Genomic DNA, 19,583 nt, shown 5'->3' on the forward strand with positions numbered 1-19,583 from the left:
CCCCAGATGTTGTTGGACTACAACCCCCATCATCCCTGAGCTCTGGCCTTGCTAGCTAGGAGTGATGGGAGTTGTAGTTCAACAACATCTGGGGACCCACAGGTTGAGAATTTTAAAAATGGGTGCTACATCAGAGAATCTGAATTATTGCCTAGTTACCTTGGACAGCAGGCAATTTCTAGTCACCAATGGTGACAAGGTTGTATGTTAATAACAAGTCTGTGTTAGGCTCTGGTAGCTCCTACCTGTTGGCATTTGGTGGTAATAGGGTTATGTTGTTTTTAAGCCCAATCCACATCTTTGAAAGTTTGCATTTGCAAGCTGTTTGATTGCTTTCATTAGTCTAATTGCAATCATTCATTGCACTGGCTTTCAAAGGGTTAATCTGCAGCTCTCTGTCATGGCAGTCTTGTACAGTGAGCATACCAGAGGACAAATGTCAACTTAATACACAAACTTCCCCATAAAATAGCTAGCACTATGTGCAACATTTCCGTAAAAAAATGTTTGTTTTTTAAAGCTACGCTACAGTAGGCTAATACACTGATGTGAAAATTTCTCAATTTACAGCACTTGACAGGTGCTAAAAGAAAAGCATCTTTAATTTTAATGTGTTGTTAGGCCCTCTTTAGAGGGATTGTGGAAGTTATTAACAAGGTCCTTTGAGACAGGAGACGGGTAATTAACAAGACCTACAGAAAGAGAGTTTGGGTAATTAACAAGCTCTTAGGCACTGGACACAGGGTAACAAATAGTCCAGTAGTTAAAGGGGACAGGTTGTTACTAGCATGATCAAATGCCAGATTTGAGAATGTGAATAGATAGGTGTCTCAGTGAGGTGTCTAATTAGTATTTTTTTATTATATATAAACTCCTTAGATTACATTTCTGCAATATAACAGTCAGGGTAATAGCAACACCCACCCGTGAGGACCCTTTTAAGATCGAAATTTCATTTAAAAATTGGCAATGAATGTAGTGCCCTTTACAATGATTACTAGGGAGAAAAGAGAAAAATGAAAATGGCATATTAAGAAAATAGCATTTTAATGAGGTAATTTATCTTCGAATGAGGCACAATTCACTCTTAGATAGCAGCAAGAACGAAAGGTGCCAAAGTTGGAGTAGACGTCACTTGAATGTCGGTGGTGGGATTAGGCTGAAGAGATTTGTTGCCCTTTGTCCTCCACGATAGGTAATACCTTTATTCTGTGCTGGTTTTGGGATACATAAAAGGTTGTATCCCAGAGGGGCAGCCCTTTCCTGTAAGATTTAGGAAACGGATCCTTTTCCTGCCCCAGGCAACATTCAAGGCTCTTTAGCAGTGGGCATAGGAGCCAGTTTATAGGGGCCAAGGTCCCTTTGGCTCCTCCCAGTAAAATATTTGAGGGGACCAGGGCCCCCCAAAGTTGATGGGTGTGTGTGCACTGAATCTTGTGATCGATTATGCGGGGCAGGACTGACCTCCCCCCCCCCCCAATAGTTTGTTCAAGTTTGCACCCCTAGAAGTGGGTATCAGCTGAAATGGCGGCAGCACTGAAAGACGTTTGTGCCCCAACCCACCTTGAAAGTGATCATCCCTAACTGAAAGAGGGTTCTAGGTGGAACTCACAGTTTCACTGAAATAAATGGGATTTATGTCTAGACAGGGTAGATCAACTTAAAATGAAATCATTAATTTAAATCAGAAAAATGTCATTTGGAATCATCAGTTTTAATCAAGTTTCCAATTGACACGTCATATTTCCTTAAATGAAAAGTAAATCCTTAAGTGAAAATCCGAGCACTAAACCATATTACTTTGCAACTAAATTGTTTATTTATTCTTGGAACCGGGCCTTGCATCCCTTTGCATCCCTATATATTTTTGCATGCTTTCCCTGTTAAGCTCTAGAGGGAACATCTTTTAAATATTTCCCTTTTTGGGTCTTTCTTGCAACTAGCACTCATGATGGTTGTGAGTTTAGTAGTGCAGTTTTATATACTCCTATTAAGTTCTTAGGCTCCAAGACTGTACCCACTAACATAAGTATGGGGCTGTAAATAACATGCACACTAGGCAGTTTTGTCATTGTCACTCATTTTTGTTTCACTCTGCCTTTGGCAGCATAAATTGATAATAACTGGGCCAATGAGAACAGTTATATCATTATTATATTTATTGTTATTTTTATACGAGTAGGTAGAAGGTTGGTTGGGTTGAGGTGTTGGTGAAGGAGTCTCTGACATTGGATTGGCCTTTCCAACATTAAATCTCTGTCTTCAACATCACGTGGCAAATCTGATTTATCATCTGGCCCTGGAATGCCCTTCCAGAGACCACTGGATTGCATCCCAGCAATAGGGCTAACATGCTTATATAACCATCTAAGCTATGTCCCTCTTGTGTCTAGGCTGTGTCCCCAAATAAATAAAAATAAAATAAATATATGAGCACTTCTCTACTGAAAAGTTCTTCTTTTACTGTGAATCTTTTGAAATTGGGGAAGGAAGCTTTCTAAATACCTGACTCCAGAACAGTCAGATGTCAGTATGACCTTCCTGTAACATATTTCAAATATTCTGTATTAAACTTGTTGCTTAGAAGCTATTGCTGGAGTAGCTGTATTCCAGCTTTATCTGATCTGTAGCTTTATTCACATGTAGCATTATCATGTATTTGGCTTCTGTTCCACTAAGTTCAGCCTCTTGTGGAAGTTGTAATCTTTGTCTCTTTGATATCTCTTGCCACCTTTTCATGCATTTCTAGAAAAGTAAGTTCTGGTAGTTATTTCCCAGACATTAGTAAAGGTTGTTGCTTAGTGCATCACCCTCTCCTTCCTTCTGCTTATATTCTTTCACAGAAGATGAGCCAGCTGTACAGTGGTGCCTCGCAAGACGAAAAGAATTCGTTCCGCGAGTCTTTTCGTCTTGCGATGTTTTTCGTCTTGCGAAGCACGGTCCGTCGCAACTGCGCCTCTTCAAGCGGCTTTAAGAAAAAAGCACAAGACGTTTTCGTCTTGCAAAGCAAGCCCATAGGGAAATTCGTCTAGCAAAGCAACACAAAAACCCTTTCGTCTAGCGAGTTTTTCGTTTTGCGAAGCATTCGTCTTGTGGGGCACCACTGTACTTCATAAAACAGAGTTTTTATAAATTTAATAAAATTAAAATTCACAAAAACTTAGTGACATTATAAAACAGTTCTAAAACCTCCTATAAAAACATAACAGAATGCCCAGGTAATTAAAGTCTTGGGCTAGTGTTGAAAAGACATTAAAGTTAATTCCAGGCAAGCTTCTCTGAAGAGGGCATTCCACATCCAACTGAGAAGTCCCTCAACTAGCAGAGACACTCAAGAGAAGAATGTGAGAGGGTTTAGGCAGGCTTATGTGTGTAGGGGTGAAATAACATTTTTTGATTTACTTTCATTTATACCCTGCTTTTCTTCCATCGTGGAACATGAAGTGGCATTCACATGGTTCTCAGGTGATCATCCATCCAGATGCTGACCAAGACCAAAATTGATGGTTTAACGCTTGGGACATTTTCCAGTCATTTAGAGGGAGAGTCAAGTAGCCAAGCTGCAAGCTGTTTAGCGTTTCAAAGGGTAACAACCAGCATGTTGAAGTGTGCTTGGGAACAGTCCCAATCAGTAATCTAGCACCTGTATTTTGTTTCCAAGAAGTTGTCAAAGGCAGCCCCACAATAGTCCTGTCAAAGAGTTACTGTGGCATGAATCCCAATGAAATAAATGATTTAAGATGGTACTGCTAGGGATGTACCCGTTAAAGTGAGATTGATTAACCCCAGATCACATCTGGAGTTTGTTGCATTTTGGGAACAGCGGAACAGAAAACTGAGATAATTGTGTCACAAAGTAACATATATATATGCTGCATGTTAGTTTAGTCAGAAGGGTGCCCCTTCTTCCTTTTGAAGTAAAATTGTGCTTTTATTTATTGGTGATTTTTTTTAAAAAATGGTAATCATAAATTGCTCTTCCTTTTTTAAACCTCTTTTTGCAGTAATATAAATGATTCCTAGATTACCAGAGTAGCGTTTTGTAAATCTGCCAACATGAACTAATGAAGTACATATACTTAATAATGCAATAAAGTTTTTTTAAAAAAAATGTTAATGTGTTTATTAGAAAGTGATTATTGTGTTTTTCAACTTTTGTTTCCTAATAAATTGCCCTAGGAAAGACACTAATTGATTAAAAGATCTTCTAACTCCTGAAAAAGGAACTAATTACAGGCAAAACTAACATTCTGAAGACAAGAATGAAAATAGCAAAATTTTAAAGTGATTTTGAGCAGATTGACATTTTTTTTAGTTTGCTGTATCATGGCAAATAGAAGCAAAGCAGGTTTGACTTGTATCTTGTAATCTATATTTACAGCTTATGTTTTGAAATGTTCTTTTGCTACTTCAAACATTCTTTTTTTAAAAAAAATCACAGCTTAAGGAAAAAATTAAATATTTTAAGTAATCTCCATCTGTTATGTTTAGCTTTCTGCTTTCTTGTCTGTCAGTCTCAGCTGCAACATTATTTGCCTCATCTGTGAATTTTCATTCTTCTGCACGCTGATGAGCTTTAATGTTCAGGCTTGATGGCTTTAGGGTGTTGGGCATTAACTTGGAATGCCTCTTGTTGACAATACAGGTATTTGTAAAGTTTCAAACAGTCTTAATAGTTCCATTGTTTTCTGTCTTGAGACTTACTGTTTTTCCATATTTGCAAAGTGTGGTTCTTTTCACTTTTCATGAACTATTTTTTTACTCCCTCTGTGTGTGTGAGAGAGTGTGTTTAATAATCCTGAATATTGGTAGATACTAGAGAAGTACTGGAAAAGCACAAAAATGGTGTGTGTGTGTGTGTGTGTTATATTTGAGTGAAGTTAATTACAAAGTGTCCCTTGGTTTTAAAATACAAAAAAACAACAACTGTAATATTACAGAATTATCCAATTTGCAGTTCAATTACGAAATAGCCAAACAGAAGTCATAATGAACTGGAACCCAGAAGCCAGATGAAATGGATATGTCTCCCGTGTTTCAGATGGAATGGAGAGAGAGAGAGAGAGAGAGAGAGAGAGAGAAAGGTGTCATTCTGAATCCCTCTGAATCCCTGGGTTACTTACAGTATATGGGTAAAAATTGTAGGAGAGGTAAACACCACAGGCAAGGGAAAGCTGAGTGAAGTTGGACATGCACTCTGGACTTTCAAAAGGCTGAAATATTGAAGGCACAATGGTAGACAGTTCCAGCAAGAAAGAAAAGTGGGAGGCACCTAAAGAAACTGGTGTGGCTGCATAAGGAGCTTACAGATGATATGAGATGTAAGCAGTGCATATATAAGAAATAGAAGAAAGGAGAAATCATAAAGAGATGCCAACAGCTGCAGGGAGAAGGTAAGGAGGGCCAAATCTCTGAATGACCTCAGGCTTGCAAGAGAGGTTAAGATAATTTAAAAGGTTTCTTTGACTATGTTTGAAGCAAGAACAAGCAAGCAGTAGGTCCCTTGCATGGAGATGATGGGAAAATGCTATTGGGTGACAGGGAGAAGGCAGAACTGCTGAACGCCTATTTTGCCTCTGTCTTCACTCTGAAGGAAAGCAGTGCCCAACAGAATAAATGATGCAAGGAGGGAGATTTAGCCCAAAGATAGGGAAAGAGGTGTTAAGGGAACACCTAGCTGCTTTAAATGAATTCACATCTCCAGGGCCTGATAAGAATTCTTGGAGACTGGAGGTGGGGAAATGTTGTTTCCATCTTTCAAAAGGGGGAAAAAGAGGACCCAGGTAACTACCAACCAGTCAGCTTCACGTCAGTATCAGGAAAGGTCCTAGAACAGATAATTCAACAATCAGTCTGTGAGCACTTAGAAAAAGATCCTATGATTACTAAGACCCAGCATGGGCTTCTCAAAAACAAATCATGCCAGACGAATCATTTTCTTTTTTGATAGAGTTACAAACCTGGTGGATCAGGGGAATGCTGTGGATGTAGTATATCTTGATTTCAGTAAGGCTTCTGACAAAGTCCCCCATTATATTCTTTCCAAGAAGCTGGTAAAATGTGGGTTGGACAAGGTAACAGTTAGGTGGATTTGTAGCAGGTTGACCGAACCCAAAGAGTACTCCCTAATGGTTTCTTGTCATCCCTGAAAAAAGTGACAAGTGGAGTGCTGCAGGGTTCTCTCCTGGGCCCACTGTTGTTCAGTGTCTTTATTATTTACTTGCATGAAGGTATTGAGGGGATGCTCATCAAATTTGCAGGTGACACCAAACTGGGATGACACCAAACTAGCTAATGCTGTAGAAGACAGAATTGGAATTCAGGATTACCATAACAGTTTAGGGAACTGGGTCCAAACTAACAAAATGAATTTCAGTTGGGACAAATGAAAGGTTCTACACTTAGGCAAGAAGAACCAGCTGCAAAATATAAGATGAGGAACACCTGTGTTACCAGTAGTACATGTGAAAAGAATATAGGGGGTCTTAGTAAACCACAAGCATAACATGAGTACTCAGTGTGCTGCAAAACAAACAACCCCCCCCCCGAAACCCCCACTAATGCTATTCTAGACTGCTTGAAAAGAAGTAGAGTGTCCCAATCAAGGGAAGTAATAGTCCCTCTCTATTCTACCTTGGTCATACTGAGGCTGTTCCAATAGCCTCCTTACAAAAGGGTTAAAATGTATTGGTTTTAAGAATTGGCAATAAATAATCTTGATTTTCAGATCTTTAAGTACAAAGTCAAATGAATGTCATTTAGATCTTTGAACAGCAAATGTTGAAATGGATCTACTAACACATACCAAACTGTAGGGGCTTTTAATCTGTGACAGTTAAATTTATAATCTTTTGATCCTAGCAACTCTTATTTTTTAAAAAATGTACAATTATAATCTTGCCTTTCATAAAGACAACTTTTTGTTTCTTGTATAAACTGTTTTAGAAAATTATGTTCCACGAGGGCATTTTTATTTTTGAGATTCAAAAAGGCATTTAAGTCATCTTATAATTATTGCAGTTGCACAATTAATAGCAATACAGAGATAGTGGTAATTATACCAAGGAGTGTATCTGAGGTGCCAAAACATATCTTAAGGCTTTTATATTTAGAGTTGTCCCTGTGAATTTTCCCATAGTCATTCTGAGAGAACTAGGAAAAATTATCTACTGTTCCTTGTTTGCTAGCTCTTAAGAAACTATTTCTTGCAATTTAGAGTTGATGATGCATTGAATTTAAAAATGCAACCCTTTGTGGAGTCAGTACAGTTTCATAATAATAATAATAATAATAATAATAATAATAATAATAATAATAATATTGATTCATAAATCCCTTTTTCTGGTAAGTGGAGAGGATAAATTTTTCATCCTTCATGATTGCCCCTCCTACACAGTATGAATGAAGGTCAGCTTGTTAATTGTCTCCTCCAACAACAGACTCCGGCACTTCAGGGTAGGCCTTGCCTCACTGGTGTCCTGAAGAGCTTGCTAAAACATTTTCCCCCTTCTTCTTCTTCTTTCATCATTGGCATTTCAGCCAAGAACATGGGTGTTGTTGTTGTTGAATGAGTTTCAGAACACCCCTGTTGGATGGTGCTTTGAAGAAGGCTAGGAAGGATTACTTCTTCACTGACACAAGAGTAAGCTTGAAAATAACCATTTTTTTCTTGTGTCATTCTGTTGGATTGATGACACACTGGGACTGCCCCATGGTTGTCGTGGTGACTGTGAAGGTAGCTTTGGCAAGGATGTTGAAGTCCTTCAGAGTCTGCATCATGGGAGTCCTCAACACCAAACCAGATACATGCCACCTCTGTCAGCTCATGCAGGGAAACTATTGGGCAATGTGGTGGATGGTACTCTAACAGAGTCCTCAGTCCTGACTGTCAAGTCTGGAATGGGAGATCAAATCTTTATAGATTGTAGCAAACCAATCCCCCTACTTATCAGGCACAGTTAGGAGAAATTTAGTCCTAGCTCTTCCGCACAGATCTCAGTAATATAAATTGTGCCAGCTTCCTTTTGCAGGATCGAATCATGGACAATTGATGTTTTGTTTTGGACGTATTTGCCATTTAACAGTAGCAAGTCATTACTTAGTGCCTTGCAAACAACAATAATTTGCAAATGTGGCAGGCGGGGTCACTGAGTTTGGAGGAGGGATCACAAAATGGTACACCCACCACTGGGTCTCTAAGTTAACACCTGGATTACATGTGACTTTCACTAGCATTTTAACTAACTAACACACTTCTGCCTTCCTTCAGTCTCCGTGTATGATTGTAATGAATAAAGACTTCCTCAGTGAAAATGATGGGGCAAACCTGATTGTAACATTATATGTTATTATTTTGTGGGTGATAAGGCTGCCGGTGGGAATTGAAGGTGACTCTGTTCTACCTGTATATGAACAAAGGAAAGAGGAAAAAGGAATTTATTATACAATTTTGTTTGCTTCCATAGTTTTAATGTGAATCCTGCGCATATCGAAGACCTCAGGAAAACTGTGGTAAGTTACTGCTTAATCAATACTCCACTTGATGTCTGAGAGTTGTTTTAAAATAAAACAGGGTAAATTTTATTTAACCCTATTTAAGTGTGTCATAAATATTTACTTTGCTGTATTATATATATAAACATAAGAATTACCTTACTGAATTAGGCCCAAGGGTGTTGCATGTCCAGCATTTTGCATCTAACTGTGTCTAGCCAGATGCTTCTAAGAAGCTCATAAGCAAGGCAGTCTTTCATTGTTGTTCATCCCAACACCTGATATTTGCGGGTCTACTGCCTCTGAACATGTGGACTCAATTTAGCAACCACCATCAAAGCTAGTGTGGTAGTGAGTTTCAGTTAATTATATAAGAACATAACCCTGCTGGGTCATCAAAGTCCAGCGTTCTGTTCTCCCAGCAGCAAATCAGATGCCTATAAGAAGCCCAGAAAAAGGACATTAGCGCAATAGCGCACTCCTGTTCATGAGTCCCATCCCAGCAATTGGCATTCAAAGGCATACTGTCTCTTGGTTTGTCTTGCTCCATACAACCTTTCCAACTCTACATCTTTTTTTTTTAATGCAGCTGCTAGAATGGAACACAGTTTTCAAGTGTGATCACACCATAGATCTACATAAGTAGATTATGATAATGGCATATTTATTTATATTATATAAATGTTTTTGTCTGTCCTAAACTGGCTGCCAATCAATGTAACGTGGTGATCTTTAGTTCTGTGGTTGTTATGAAGAGTTCTAGCAAATGGAGCATCAATTTGCTGCACCGACTACACACACACACACACACACACACCACCACCACCACCACCACCTGTTGTAAGAATGTGCTCTCCTTTTATTCTGACATACATGTGTAGAGCTCCTCCTCATGTGAAGTGGAGGGTGGAATCATGACTGACCTAGGATCCAGCTTTATGTAGAGGAGTTGTACACATGTCTTTTGGAATTCATGTAGGGATTCTTCACATACTTGCTTAACATGCAGCCGGCAGTGCGTTTGACTGGTTTGCTGGTGTGCTCACCAACATAACCCCACTTCCCCTCTTAGCAGGTGAGCATTCCTTACATGAAAGAAAAATAAAATCCTTTATCCATAATTTTAAGAGCAGTTACCATGTCCCTCTTCCCTTTTCTAGAATGGACAGCCTCATCTCTTCTTCAGCTTTTCCTTGCAGGGAAGTTGTTCCAGTCTCTTAGTCATGTTAACTGAGACAACCAGAGCAGTCAGCATGCAGTACCATAATGGTGTTATGGTTAATAAATTAGCTGCAGCAATAGTCTTTATTCAGTCTGCTCAGTGGAATACACACTCTTAAGGAACAGATTTACTGGAAGACAATGAACTCAACTAGTCTTTCACAATTCCAAATCCTGTGAATCTTTATGAGATGTTTTAGGAGGATTTAACAAAGTGAGTGTGCTAAGTTGATGAGTAAATATATCAAGATCGCTAATACAAATAACAAATGAACTCTCATGATGATTAAAAATGCTCACAAAGTGTAATCTGTTTTTGTTTGGAATATTCAGCTGACCCTGAAAATTCAGGAGAATAGCTAATGTGGTGAGAATAAAAACAAAACAAAACAAAAACCTTCCCATTGCTTTAGAAATATACTAGTGCTCAAGCCTATTCTATGAGTTAGGTAATATTTTTATAAAAAATGTTTTAACTTGTTTTGGGGTGCATTCTAGTGAAATTTAGTCATAACTTAAGTCCATAGGCATATCTTACATATATATATATTTAATATCCAACATTAGTCACATACAATGTATACCCATTGAAATCAATTATTTAAAATGGGTCTACTCTGAGTATGACTAATATCACTCACTGAATTCATTTGTGGCTGACACTTAACTGCCAGTAGGTGTGTGTAGGATTGCAGCCTTAGAGATGATTTTCAGTATATTGTCTGGAAAATGCTTAATTGGCTTCTGTGTATTTTAATGATAACAGCCAACATTATGCAATAAATTGCTAGCGAATGAATTTTTTTTAAGAAAGCAATTAGTTTTCCTTAGAGAAATTAAAGGTGATAAAATAATCCAGTTTGGGACTTGTTCCTCTCTAGGAATGAGCTAACCTTTGTTACTTGCAATGCTGATGCCCAGTTCATTTTGGGCAAAATACAGTTAGAGTATGTTTTTATATAGTAAGTTTGAAACATAACTATTGTAAAAATTCAAATGTTGTAAGATTATTCTGTAAGTAGTTTGAAGTAATTTAAATGACGTTCCTCCAATGAATTATTTCTTTTATTCCCTTGGAAGTGGTGTTTGGTAATTAAGTTTATATGCCTTGTGCTCTGGTGATGCCAACACCTGTCTTTGAATGAACAGTGTTTAAACAGGAGCAATAGCCAGTTGAAAGGGCACCAAGAGCTCTTTAAAGCCTAATTAGGAACTGAAAGGGAGATGAAGCAAGTAGGACAAGAGATGAGAAAGTGGTTTAGATGATATTCCCAAAGCAAAGTTCCTCATTAGAACAATAAACAGATGATCAAAGTATGCCAAGTTGTCATTTTATCTCTCCGTTTCCCAGCAGTTGTGACTATCAGTTTGTACCCAAATAATATTTGGTTATCAAGGCTTTCTCTACATGTTTACACATTTGAAATCTTACCCTTTTCCTTGCTCTTTCCTGAATGATAGGTATCATAGTCTGTGGGATTTTGTTGTTGTTGTTGTTTAGAAAGTTACAGCAGAATATTTATTTTCCAGCAAGATTTGTCCTCAGTCATTGAACACATGTTTTCATTTTACTTGAAGTACTAAAATTGTAGTTTTCAATAGCTATGGCACTTGTATGCATATGACCATTTTTCTTGAAATAATCATATGGTCTGTTTTATAAATGAACATCTTAAAGATACATCACACAGAACCATCTGGGATATATTATATAATTAAAAACTATATGACTGCTACTAGCTTTTTTGTAGGTTAGAAGTACGTCAGATTTTATTACTTTTGTTTACAAACATGGTTTTAGTTTGTGTACATACACACAAACATTTTTGATTATCCAAACCCCTCATTTGTAATGCAGAGATAAAATGACTATGCATGAATATACTGAATTGGCTTTGAATTCAAATCCTTAAGACAAAAACTTACCACATTGTAAGTTTCTCTTAAACACATTAATCTACAAAATATTATCTCAAGATGTAAATATTCTTAATTGTGGTAATTGATAAAGGAAAGTTGGCTGAAGTGTAAACCAGTCAAAAATTCTTCTGCTTACAGTGATTATCAAGAGCTCAAAAATTTAACAGTTGACTGATGTTTTAACTTGTAACATTTATACTAGCTCACTAGCTTGCCTTTTCTAATCAGCTATATTTTACACACTAATTTTATATTTTTTTAAAATACTTCAATTCTATGCTATTATCCAAGTTATTACCAAGGTCTGAGGAAATTTGGGGCGGAGAAAATGTTTGCTTTTTCCAGGGATCCACCCCCACAATTCTTAGCACAGCCTCTGACATTTCATTATGCTTACTTCTAAGGCTGCAGTGCTAAGCCCCACTAAACTGAGTGAGTCTGAATAAACATCCATAGAATCGCACTGAAAATATAATAAATTTATCAGATTGTACAATTGTATATGTTGAGTTATGAATTATGTGTGTCATCATAGTGTGAAACATATTTAGATTTGATAGGCATACAAGCACTGCATATATTTCAATTTCCCCCTAAAAAATTTCCACCCACCCACAGCTTCACTACATGCTTACCTGGGAGTAAGTTACTGAACTCAGAGGAGAATCCTTCCCAGTAGACGTGTATAGGATTGGACTGTAAATCAATTAAATTTGCCCATCAGTTTTGTGAGTTTCTAATTTTATTTTGTAGGCTAGCTCAAAATTCTGTATGCAACATCAGCAGCCCCGTAGGTCAGTTTTAATAGGTCTTCCTTTCCAGCTAACTGCTGTCTCATAATTGTAGTATATTTCTTACTTTGTTCAAACGTTGCAACACACATTAAGCAGTCTGGAAAAAGAACATAAGCAGCCTGATCCATAAACTATTTAGTCCCATTGAAATCTGCTTAAATCCAAGTGCTCTGATTTTTGTATCACAGACACAGGAGGACTAGAATGGGTAATTAGACAAACAAGGCTTAAGAAGCTACATAAATCCTTGGCTGCATTCCTAAAGGTTGAGTTGTGAAAGAAAGGCAGTTCAAACAGTAGTTTTTGGATATGCCTTGGTTTACACAATTCCGTTCTCCACATTCCCATGGTAGATGAGGCTTGGCATGTAAAGTGGCAGAGAGGAGCTACCAAAAGAAAGGAAAAATGAAGCACAGAGGAATGTGTTTTCTCTCCCTTCCACACATAGGATTAGGGCAAGGGGTCAGATTTAAAGAGGCCAATAGATAAATATATTGGGGTGAGATATTGGGGTTAGCTGGGACTCAGAAGGTTCAGCAAGCTTTCAGCTAAACAGGGATTTTTCAGTTGTCAGTTCTTCATTGGCCATCCATCTGCCAAAGTGCTTGGGATGCAACTACGGAATCTGGCAAATTTTTGTAGAACTGTTGTCCAGTTCTGTTTGTCTGACAGTGCTGATGAGTCTGGCTGTTATACTTTTAAATAAAAAACGCTATTTTGTGTTCCTGATACTAATATAACTGCTTTCAAAAGGCAGCAGTATTTTTATACATATTTGTGATTTGATGACTTGCAACTTCAAATGATGACTTGCACTTGTGGAATGGTCATCGCAGACAAATCACCATACCAGACATAACCACGAATACAATACTTCTCAAAGGAGGCAGTTCACTCATTGAGCCACAGGTTTTTGAGCAAACAGTGGTATGTGCATATGTGAATTATCCATAACTTGCTATTTAAATATAGAAAGTGATAGATGCAGACAAGTCTTAAAATAGAGCCTGGATTCATTAAAAAGCAAGAGTGCAAAAGAATTATCTCACTGTTGGGAAGCAACCAAGAAATGTTTTTGAACCACATCTATTATCCATTTTAATCGTTTTGGATTCTTTTCAAATATAGACTGGTTCCCTTGCAGCATCTTCTGCCAGGAAAGTGGGAAATGTTCCAGAGAAATGTTCACTTAATAATGCTATACTGTGGGTCCCAGATGGAGGCCTGTTTCCCTTAGATCTCAATTACAATCTGCTCCTGCTTTTGCTACAGACCAACAGTGAGAGCTTGAAAAGTTGGTGTACTATAAACTCCTCAGTATTTATATTTTGCTGCAACTTCTCTTTCCTTTCTTACTGAAGTGCTGCCAGAATTAATCAGCAAAATCATTCTGATGGTTGCAATATTCTCCTGGGACTGTGATTGCTTAATGAATTAGACTATATGTAAGCAAATGCTCACAAATCAGAAATGATGTTGTTTGAGACTGACTTCATTATATAACATAGTCATTGTTAGAAAAAGGAGAATTGTCAACCAATGGTTCAACCCATGTTTTCCTGTGTAATGGCGAACTGACTGAAAAACAGCACAGGGGGCGCTGGCACAGGTGGTGTTGTCAGTTGTTGTCCTGGCTATCAGAGCCTATTCCAATTAAACCACACAGAAATACACCGGGCAAACACTTGAAATAACTTACATGTAGTTTTCATGCTAGCATGGGTTACAAAGTACCATGTAAAGCTTGTACTACACACAGTGGGAGATCCCTGTAGTGAATATTCTCAGATGATCTGACCACCCAGTAGAAATATCTCCAGTGGCTCCACATGGTAGGTGTAGCCTAAGAATCAAGTCCTTAGTCCACATCAGTCCATTTGGTGCAAAGGATATGTACTTTAGTGAGACAGTATTCCTATATTCTGGTGCTCTTTCAACATTTCTTTGTATAATGATTCGTAAGGTATTAAGAATCTGGGATTCTGTTACAGCAAACTGCTCACTAATTCATGAAGTTTGTGACCCACTGGGTGTTATCCTCATGTTCCATGAAGATGAGAGTTACACAGCATCAGTGCCTGATGTATTACAGTCCAGTATTTAATGACTGGGTGGAGGAGTTAGGTTAGACAAGATTTGACTATACTTTTCACATTTTTAAAGAATTTGGCATATTACACTTTTAAGCCAGCATGAATTTTGAGCATTGTAAAAATGCCTTTACAAGGTATACATAGACTTGATGAATCATCTAGCTATGCTTTAGCTGAACCAGATAAACAGCTTGTTCAAGGTACCACAGCTGCTTTTCTCTGTTCCTCTTTATGTAAATAGGCTGTTATTGTGCTAGTCAGATACTATGTCAAAGGGGGAAGGAGTTGCTATATGTGGTTTCCGATTCGCATCCTCTCTTCTAGTACTAGTACTGGTATTAATGTGATGTTTGAAGTTCTGTAATGTCCCCCCTCAAAAAAACCCACCTCTCTTTATTCTAGGATGCAAATCCTTTTGATGCTGCTGCAGGGTATCGTAACCTTACACATGAAGAGGTCTTACAAGAATTAGTGAAACATAAAGAACAACTGAAGAAGAAGGACACCCATATTCGTGAACTTGAGGACTATATTGACAATCTTCTTGTGCGAGTAATGGAAGAAACTCCTAGTATTCTCCGAGTGCCATATGAACCTTCTCGGCGAGCTGGCAAATTTTCAAAAAGCTAAGCCAGTGCCAACACCCGATGGTATTTCTTCAATAAGGTGGACTGCTTATTTCAGTGTTTTGATATCTTCGCTTCCCTTTTTAACTCTTTACATCCTGAGAGAGTTTTACTCCAAATACTGATTAGTATTGTCAAAACTGGCAACCCACACACGAGCTGCATAACGCTTTTTGGAAAAGTAAGATTTAAATTCCATTTGCTATGAAACATTCCTCTTACCATTTACATGCAGGCGTCTTTTGTTTTGTTTTTAAATTTTGTAGTAACTTGTATACACAATTGTGAGCTACACAATCCCAGACACATACTTGAATATTTATTTTGCACTTCAATCAGTCTCTTTGATGTTACAGCATGCTGTCTATGTGTATGCGCACAAGCGGGATGTGTTTTGCAGCTCTAAACGAAGGAAAATCTGAAGATGTGAGATTTTATTGTTAGCATTTTATGACTAGGAATCACCAGTAGAGGATTATCAGTGAGGAAGTGTCATGTGTTTTTACATAAGGATGCTGACAGCAATGGTTCCTGGACGGAATGTATTTGAAGCATTTGTGCCCAATAAGAGTCAGGGGCTTTTGAAATGGCAAGTAGCAATTTATTAAAATTGGTATGGATACTAAATATGAGGACATGGCATGCAAATATGCATTAAGTAAAGAAAGCATAGGAAAGTGATGGATGAATACCTCATTTTCTGAAAGTTTATATGAATTATGGGAGATAATGCTGATGGACACGTCAGCATTTACATATTTCCTTGGCTTTTGCCAAATTTGGGAAATGGAAATTGTGTGCTCGCTTGTGTTTCCCAATCTAGGAGAGTGCTTTTTAAAATGGGGAGTTGTTGTTCTTTTCTTAAGTACTATATTCTTTGTCCAAATCAAATATTGACCTTCACTTATGAGTGACAGATATATTTGGTTAAGCATGTCTCTTGACTTGGTGACATTTGTGTATAGTGTGCCTGTTGCAAAGTAGCAAAATGCAATTCTAATGGGAAGCACTGCCGTGAAGAGAAAGATAGTTTGCTATACAAGTAATAAAAACTTTGCATTGTTTTAATTTGCTTTATACAAAACCTTAAACAGAATGTTTGCTAACATGAAGTGAAATATAGGTTTAAACATAAGGTACATGAAGTGTTAAGAAGGTTTCTTTTTCTTTTGAGATTTTCATTTTTCTTGCTTGTAATCTACATTTCTCAAATATAGACCTAAAGAGGGTTTCCCCCTCCTTTTAGACTGATAAAGAATACTAATTGAAATAGCTCTATTTTGTTGTTGTTACCCGGTCAAGAACCTTTCCTTGATCAAAACATTCTTTTAACTAAAATAATAGGGCAGAGCTGTCATCAGAATATGATGGAAAGGGGAGTGTTTCTATTATTGAATATCCTCAGCCACATTAAGCAGAATATTGTGCCATGGACAGATTCATTTCCACTTTCCTATAGCAATTTTGTCATTCCTAATACATGAGTAACTCTAAATGTTGGGACTGTGTCTTAGAAGAACATGAAGATCTTTTTCTGTAAGTCTGTGTACTTTCACTTTAGATGAATACCAAAGGATACATATTCTAAGCTATTTTTGTGTTTTAAGGTTAACTACTGTGTTTGAAACAGATGCTTTACCATCATCATTTATACCAGAATGTATTTTAAAATTCCATTGCTCACTTAAAGCTTGCAGATCCAAAGTACCATACTGAATGACTACCATCCATGATACTGGAAATTACAGGGCCGCTGGTGTTTAACTTGAACTTCCATTATATGCAAGTTCATTATGTGTCTTCAATGAGCATTCCTCAGCTACAACAGAAGAGTATAAGCCACAGAATTCTGAACTCATGTTAATTATTAACTCTTTTATTTTCAATCACCTTTCGAATTACTTCTGTTAGCATCTTAATGTGAAAGATCAAACTGTTTGACTATAGAGCTTTTCTCATACACAGAACTTTAGTTAACATTTTGTGAAGGGTTGTCGTGTGCTTTCAATCTGATCTATAAGTGAATTCAAGCACCTTTGTATTTCCAATATTTAAGTGCAAATATCAGAAACAATGGCAAATACATTCATAAAATTATTATTGTTAAGACAGAAAAATACAGTGTTTATAAGCAACAAAACCTCTTCATAATTTGTGACAAAAAGTGACTACTGGAAATATAACTTTGAATACTGATCCATATTCTCTGAGCAATTCTGAGCTACACTATAGGGTAGGCACAGGACTGTCCTGTACAAATATATGCTTCTAGGAGCAATGACCAAGGTTCAGCTATAAGCAGAAATTAGGAGAGGCTGCTTATGAAAGGAGGGTGGTTGTTCCTGTACCACCTCGGCAATTCGCAAGGCAACTCTGGCCTGAGAATAACTTTGGTGAGAGCACACTCCAGTATTTGTATGTCTTCAGATTCTATGTTTCTATTTAAACTATATACAATATTCATTTTATAATAAAACACTGCCCCCAATATTTTTTTATTTACCTGTAGCATTAAGCAATTTCTGCTGAGTTGTTTTAGGAGCTTCAAAACCCACCCTTTCATGCCACGTACAGTTCATCACCAAGATGGACAGTATTGGGAATGCCCGCATTTTACCCATCCTTCTATTCTCTGTCTTGTGAAAAATTAGCATGAAGGGCTTTTTGGCAATCATACTTTATTCCTTTTCAAGTTGCACCACCTAAGAGCAGAATGGCTAGCATTTCTTGTAAAGTATATGAAGGCCATTCTTAGGGTTGTAGCTATCAAGTGAAAAGTTACTACCAGAAAGAATGTTTAGTGTTATATTACTTTTCACTGCTGTATTTTAAATGTTTATGTTCAACTTGATTGCCACTTTCCAATGAATGTAGACTTATTCATAGATTATGCTTAGCTACATCTATTGTTGTTTGCTGTAAATCAAGGGCTAGTTGTAATGTTCCAGCTGTTAAAACCTTGCCTTGTATTTGAGCGCTTTATGAATGGGGTCATATCCTCAATTAAGCATTTTAACGAACCGTTATTCCCACCTCCCACCCCAAGCTCTTCGCTCAATTAAAAAGGAAACTTAAAATATATTTCCTGCTGCAGTGGAACATTATTTACAACTATATATTTTTTAAAAATGTAACTTAGGCTAAGGGTTTCCCCACAAGCTGAGCTCTGTGTGTCCTTAAAAGCTGTAGAAGTGGAAGAATTTGAACATGTATGTATTTTAAAATATGTTTGTTGTGTGTCAAAATTCTTTGCTCCCAAGCAACTAATGAAGGATTACAGCACTGATAGATGAACAAGTCTGTTGTGGGTTCTGTTAAAATATTTTTCTCCCAGGCGTTCTAAGGGCTGAGCAGGAGAAGCAGGTTGTGCAGCAGTATGACTTGCATTCTGACATCCCCATTTATGCGTGTCCAAATTGACTCTAAATCTAGGTACCATTACCAGCAGTATTATGCAACAGTTACAGGACTTTAACAGATTGACTTCTTTGGTGAGGATTCTCAGATTAATATCTATCAATTAAGGTACCTCTGCCAGCAGCATTGTTGGCCATCACTTAGTCCTGTAGAATATAGGCCTCTTCAGTTGTTACCTGCTATCGGGAGCTCAGCTGTGACATCTGCAGCAGAGAACCTTCTTTATTCATGGCGGCTCCTCGTGTGACTTTACAAACTGCTCTTCCAATGCTTACAGTACAGATAAATTTGTGTGCAGCAATGGGGTGGGACCACATGCACATCCCACAACTCATTTGTATATGTCCCTTTTCACATGAGTAATGTCTGAAGAGCATTTCTATGTTCCGGGAATCTGCAGCAAATACAGCACATTCTGTTCTGAATTGGTTGCAAATGTATTTAGTACAAGAAGATGCTGTACTAGAGACTTAAACAACTATACAAAAGATAGGTGCATGTCTTGGATAAAAGAGGGTTCCTTTGTTTTTGTGCAATGACTAATCATTTGTACGCATTTTCCCTTTCCAAAATTAAAAGTCACATCTTATATGACACCTGTATATATAGAATGATGAAATGCATGAACTATCATTTTGACTGCTTTTGTAAACTTGAACATGTTTTATTTGATCAAAATTGTAATCTTAATTTTAGAGATTCACTCCAGTTATTGTTGCATGTCAGACATCAATAAAATGCTACTGTGCACTCCATAGCCACAGCCATTTGTCTGCTCATTCTAAAACATTCAATGCAGCAAGGATTTAAAATCCACTTCAAGGTTTGTAATATTCATACTGTGAAAAATTAACTAATACAAGTTTGATGATCAGTGATGCAAATGGGTGGCATAAATTGTCTGGGAATTTTGAGAGTAGTATTTGTACTTAGCTTCTCAATCATAAACCTGAAAAATGGATAAAAGCAGCAATTTTGTAAGAAAATAAAAAGAGTAGTCATGAAGTAAGCAAGTCATT

The 19,583-nt window shown here is 37.4% G+C and overlaps 1 protein-coding gene across 1 annotated transcript in view; it reads left to right on the forward strand.

Annotated features, from left to right (window-relative positions):
• Positions 1–19,319, forward strand: part of RAB11FIP2 (RAB11 family interacting protein 2) — a 32,692-nt gene extending 13,373 nt beyond the window's left edge. Inside the window, exons 4-5 of the mRNA XM_083505744.1 lie at positions 8,466–8,511; positions 14,924–19,319. Of these exons, the coding sequence (XP_083361870.1) occupies positions 8,466–8,511; positions 14,924–15,151 (274 nt within the window). The 3' untranslated portion in view covers positions 15,152–19,319. The remainder of the gene's footprint in view (positions 1–8,465; positions 8,512–14,923) is intronic.
• Positions 19,320–19,583: the final 264 nt, after the last annotated feature.

The sequence above is a fragment of the Podarcis liolepis genome, assembly GCF_965112155.1.
Source record: "Podarcis liolepis genome assembly, chromosome: 5".
Classification (NCBI taxonomy): domain Eukaryota; kingdom Metazoa; phylum Chordata; class Lepidosauria; order Squamata; family Lacertidae; genus Podarcis; species Podarcis liolepis.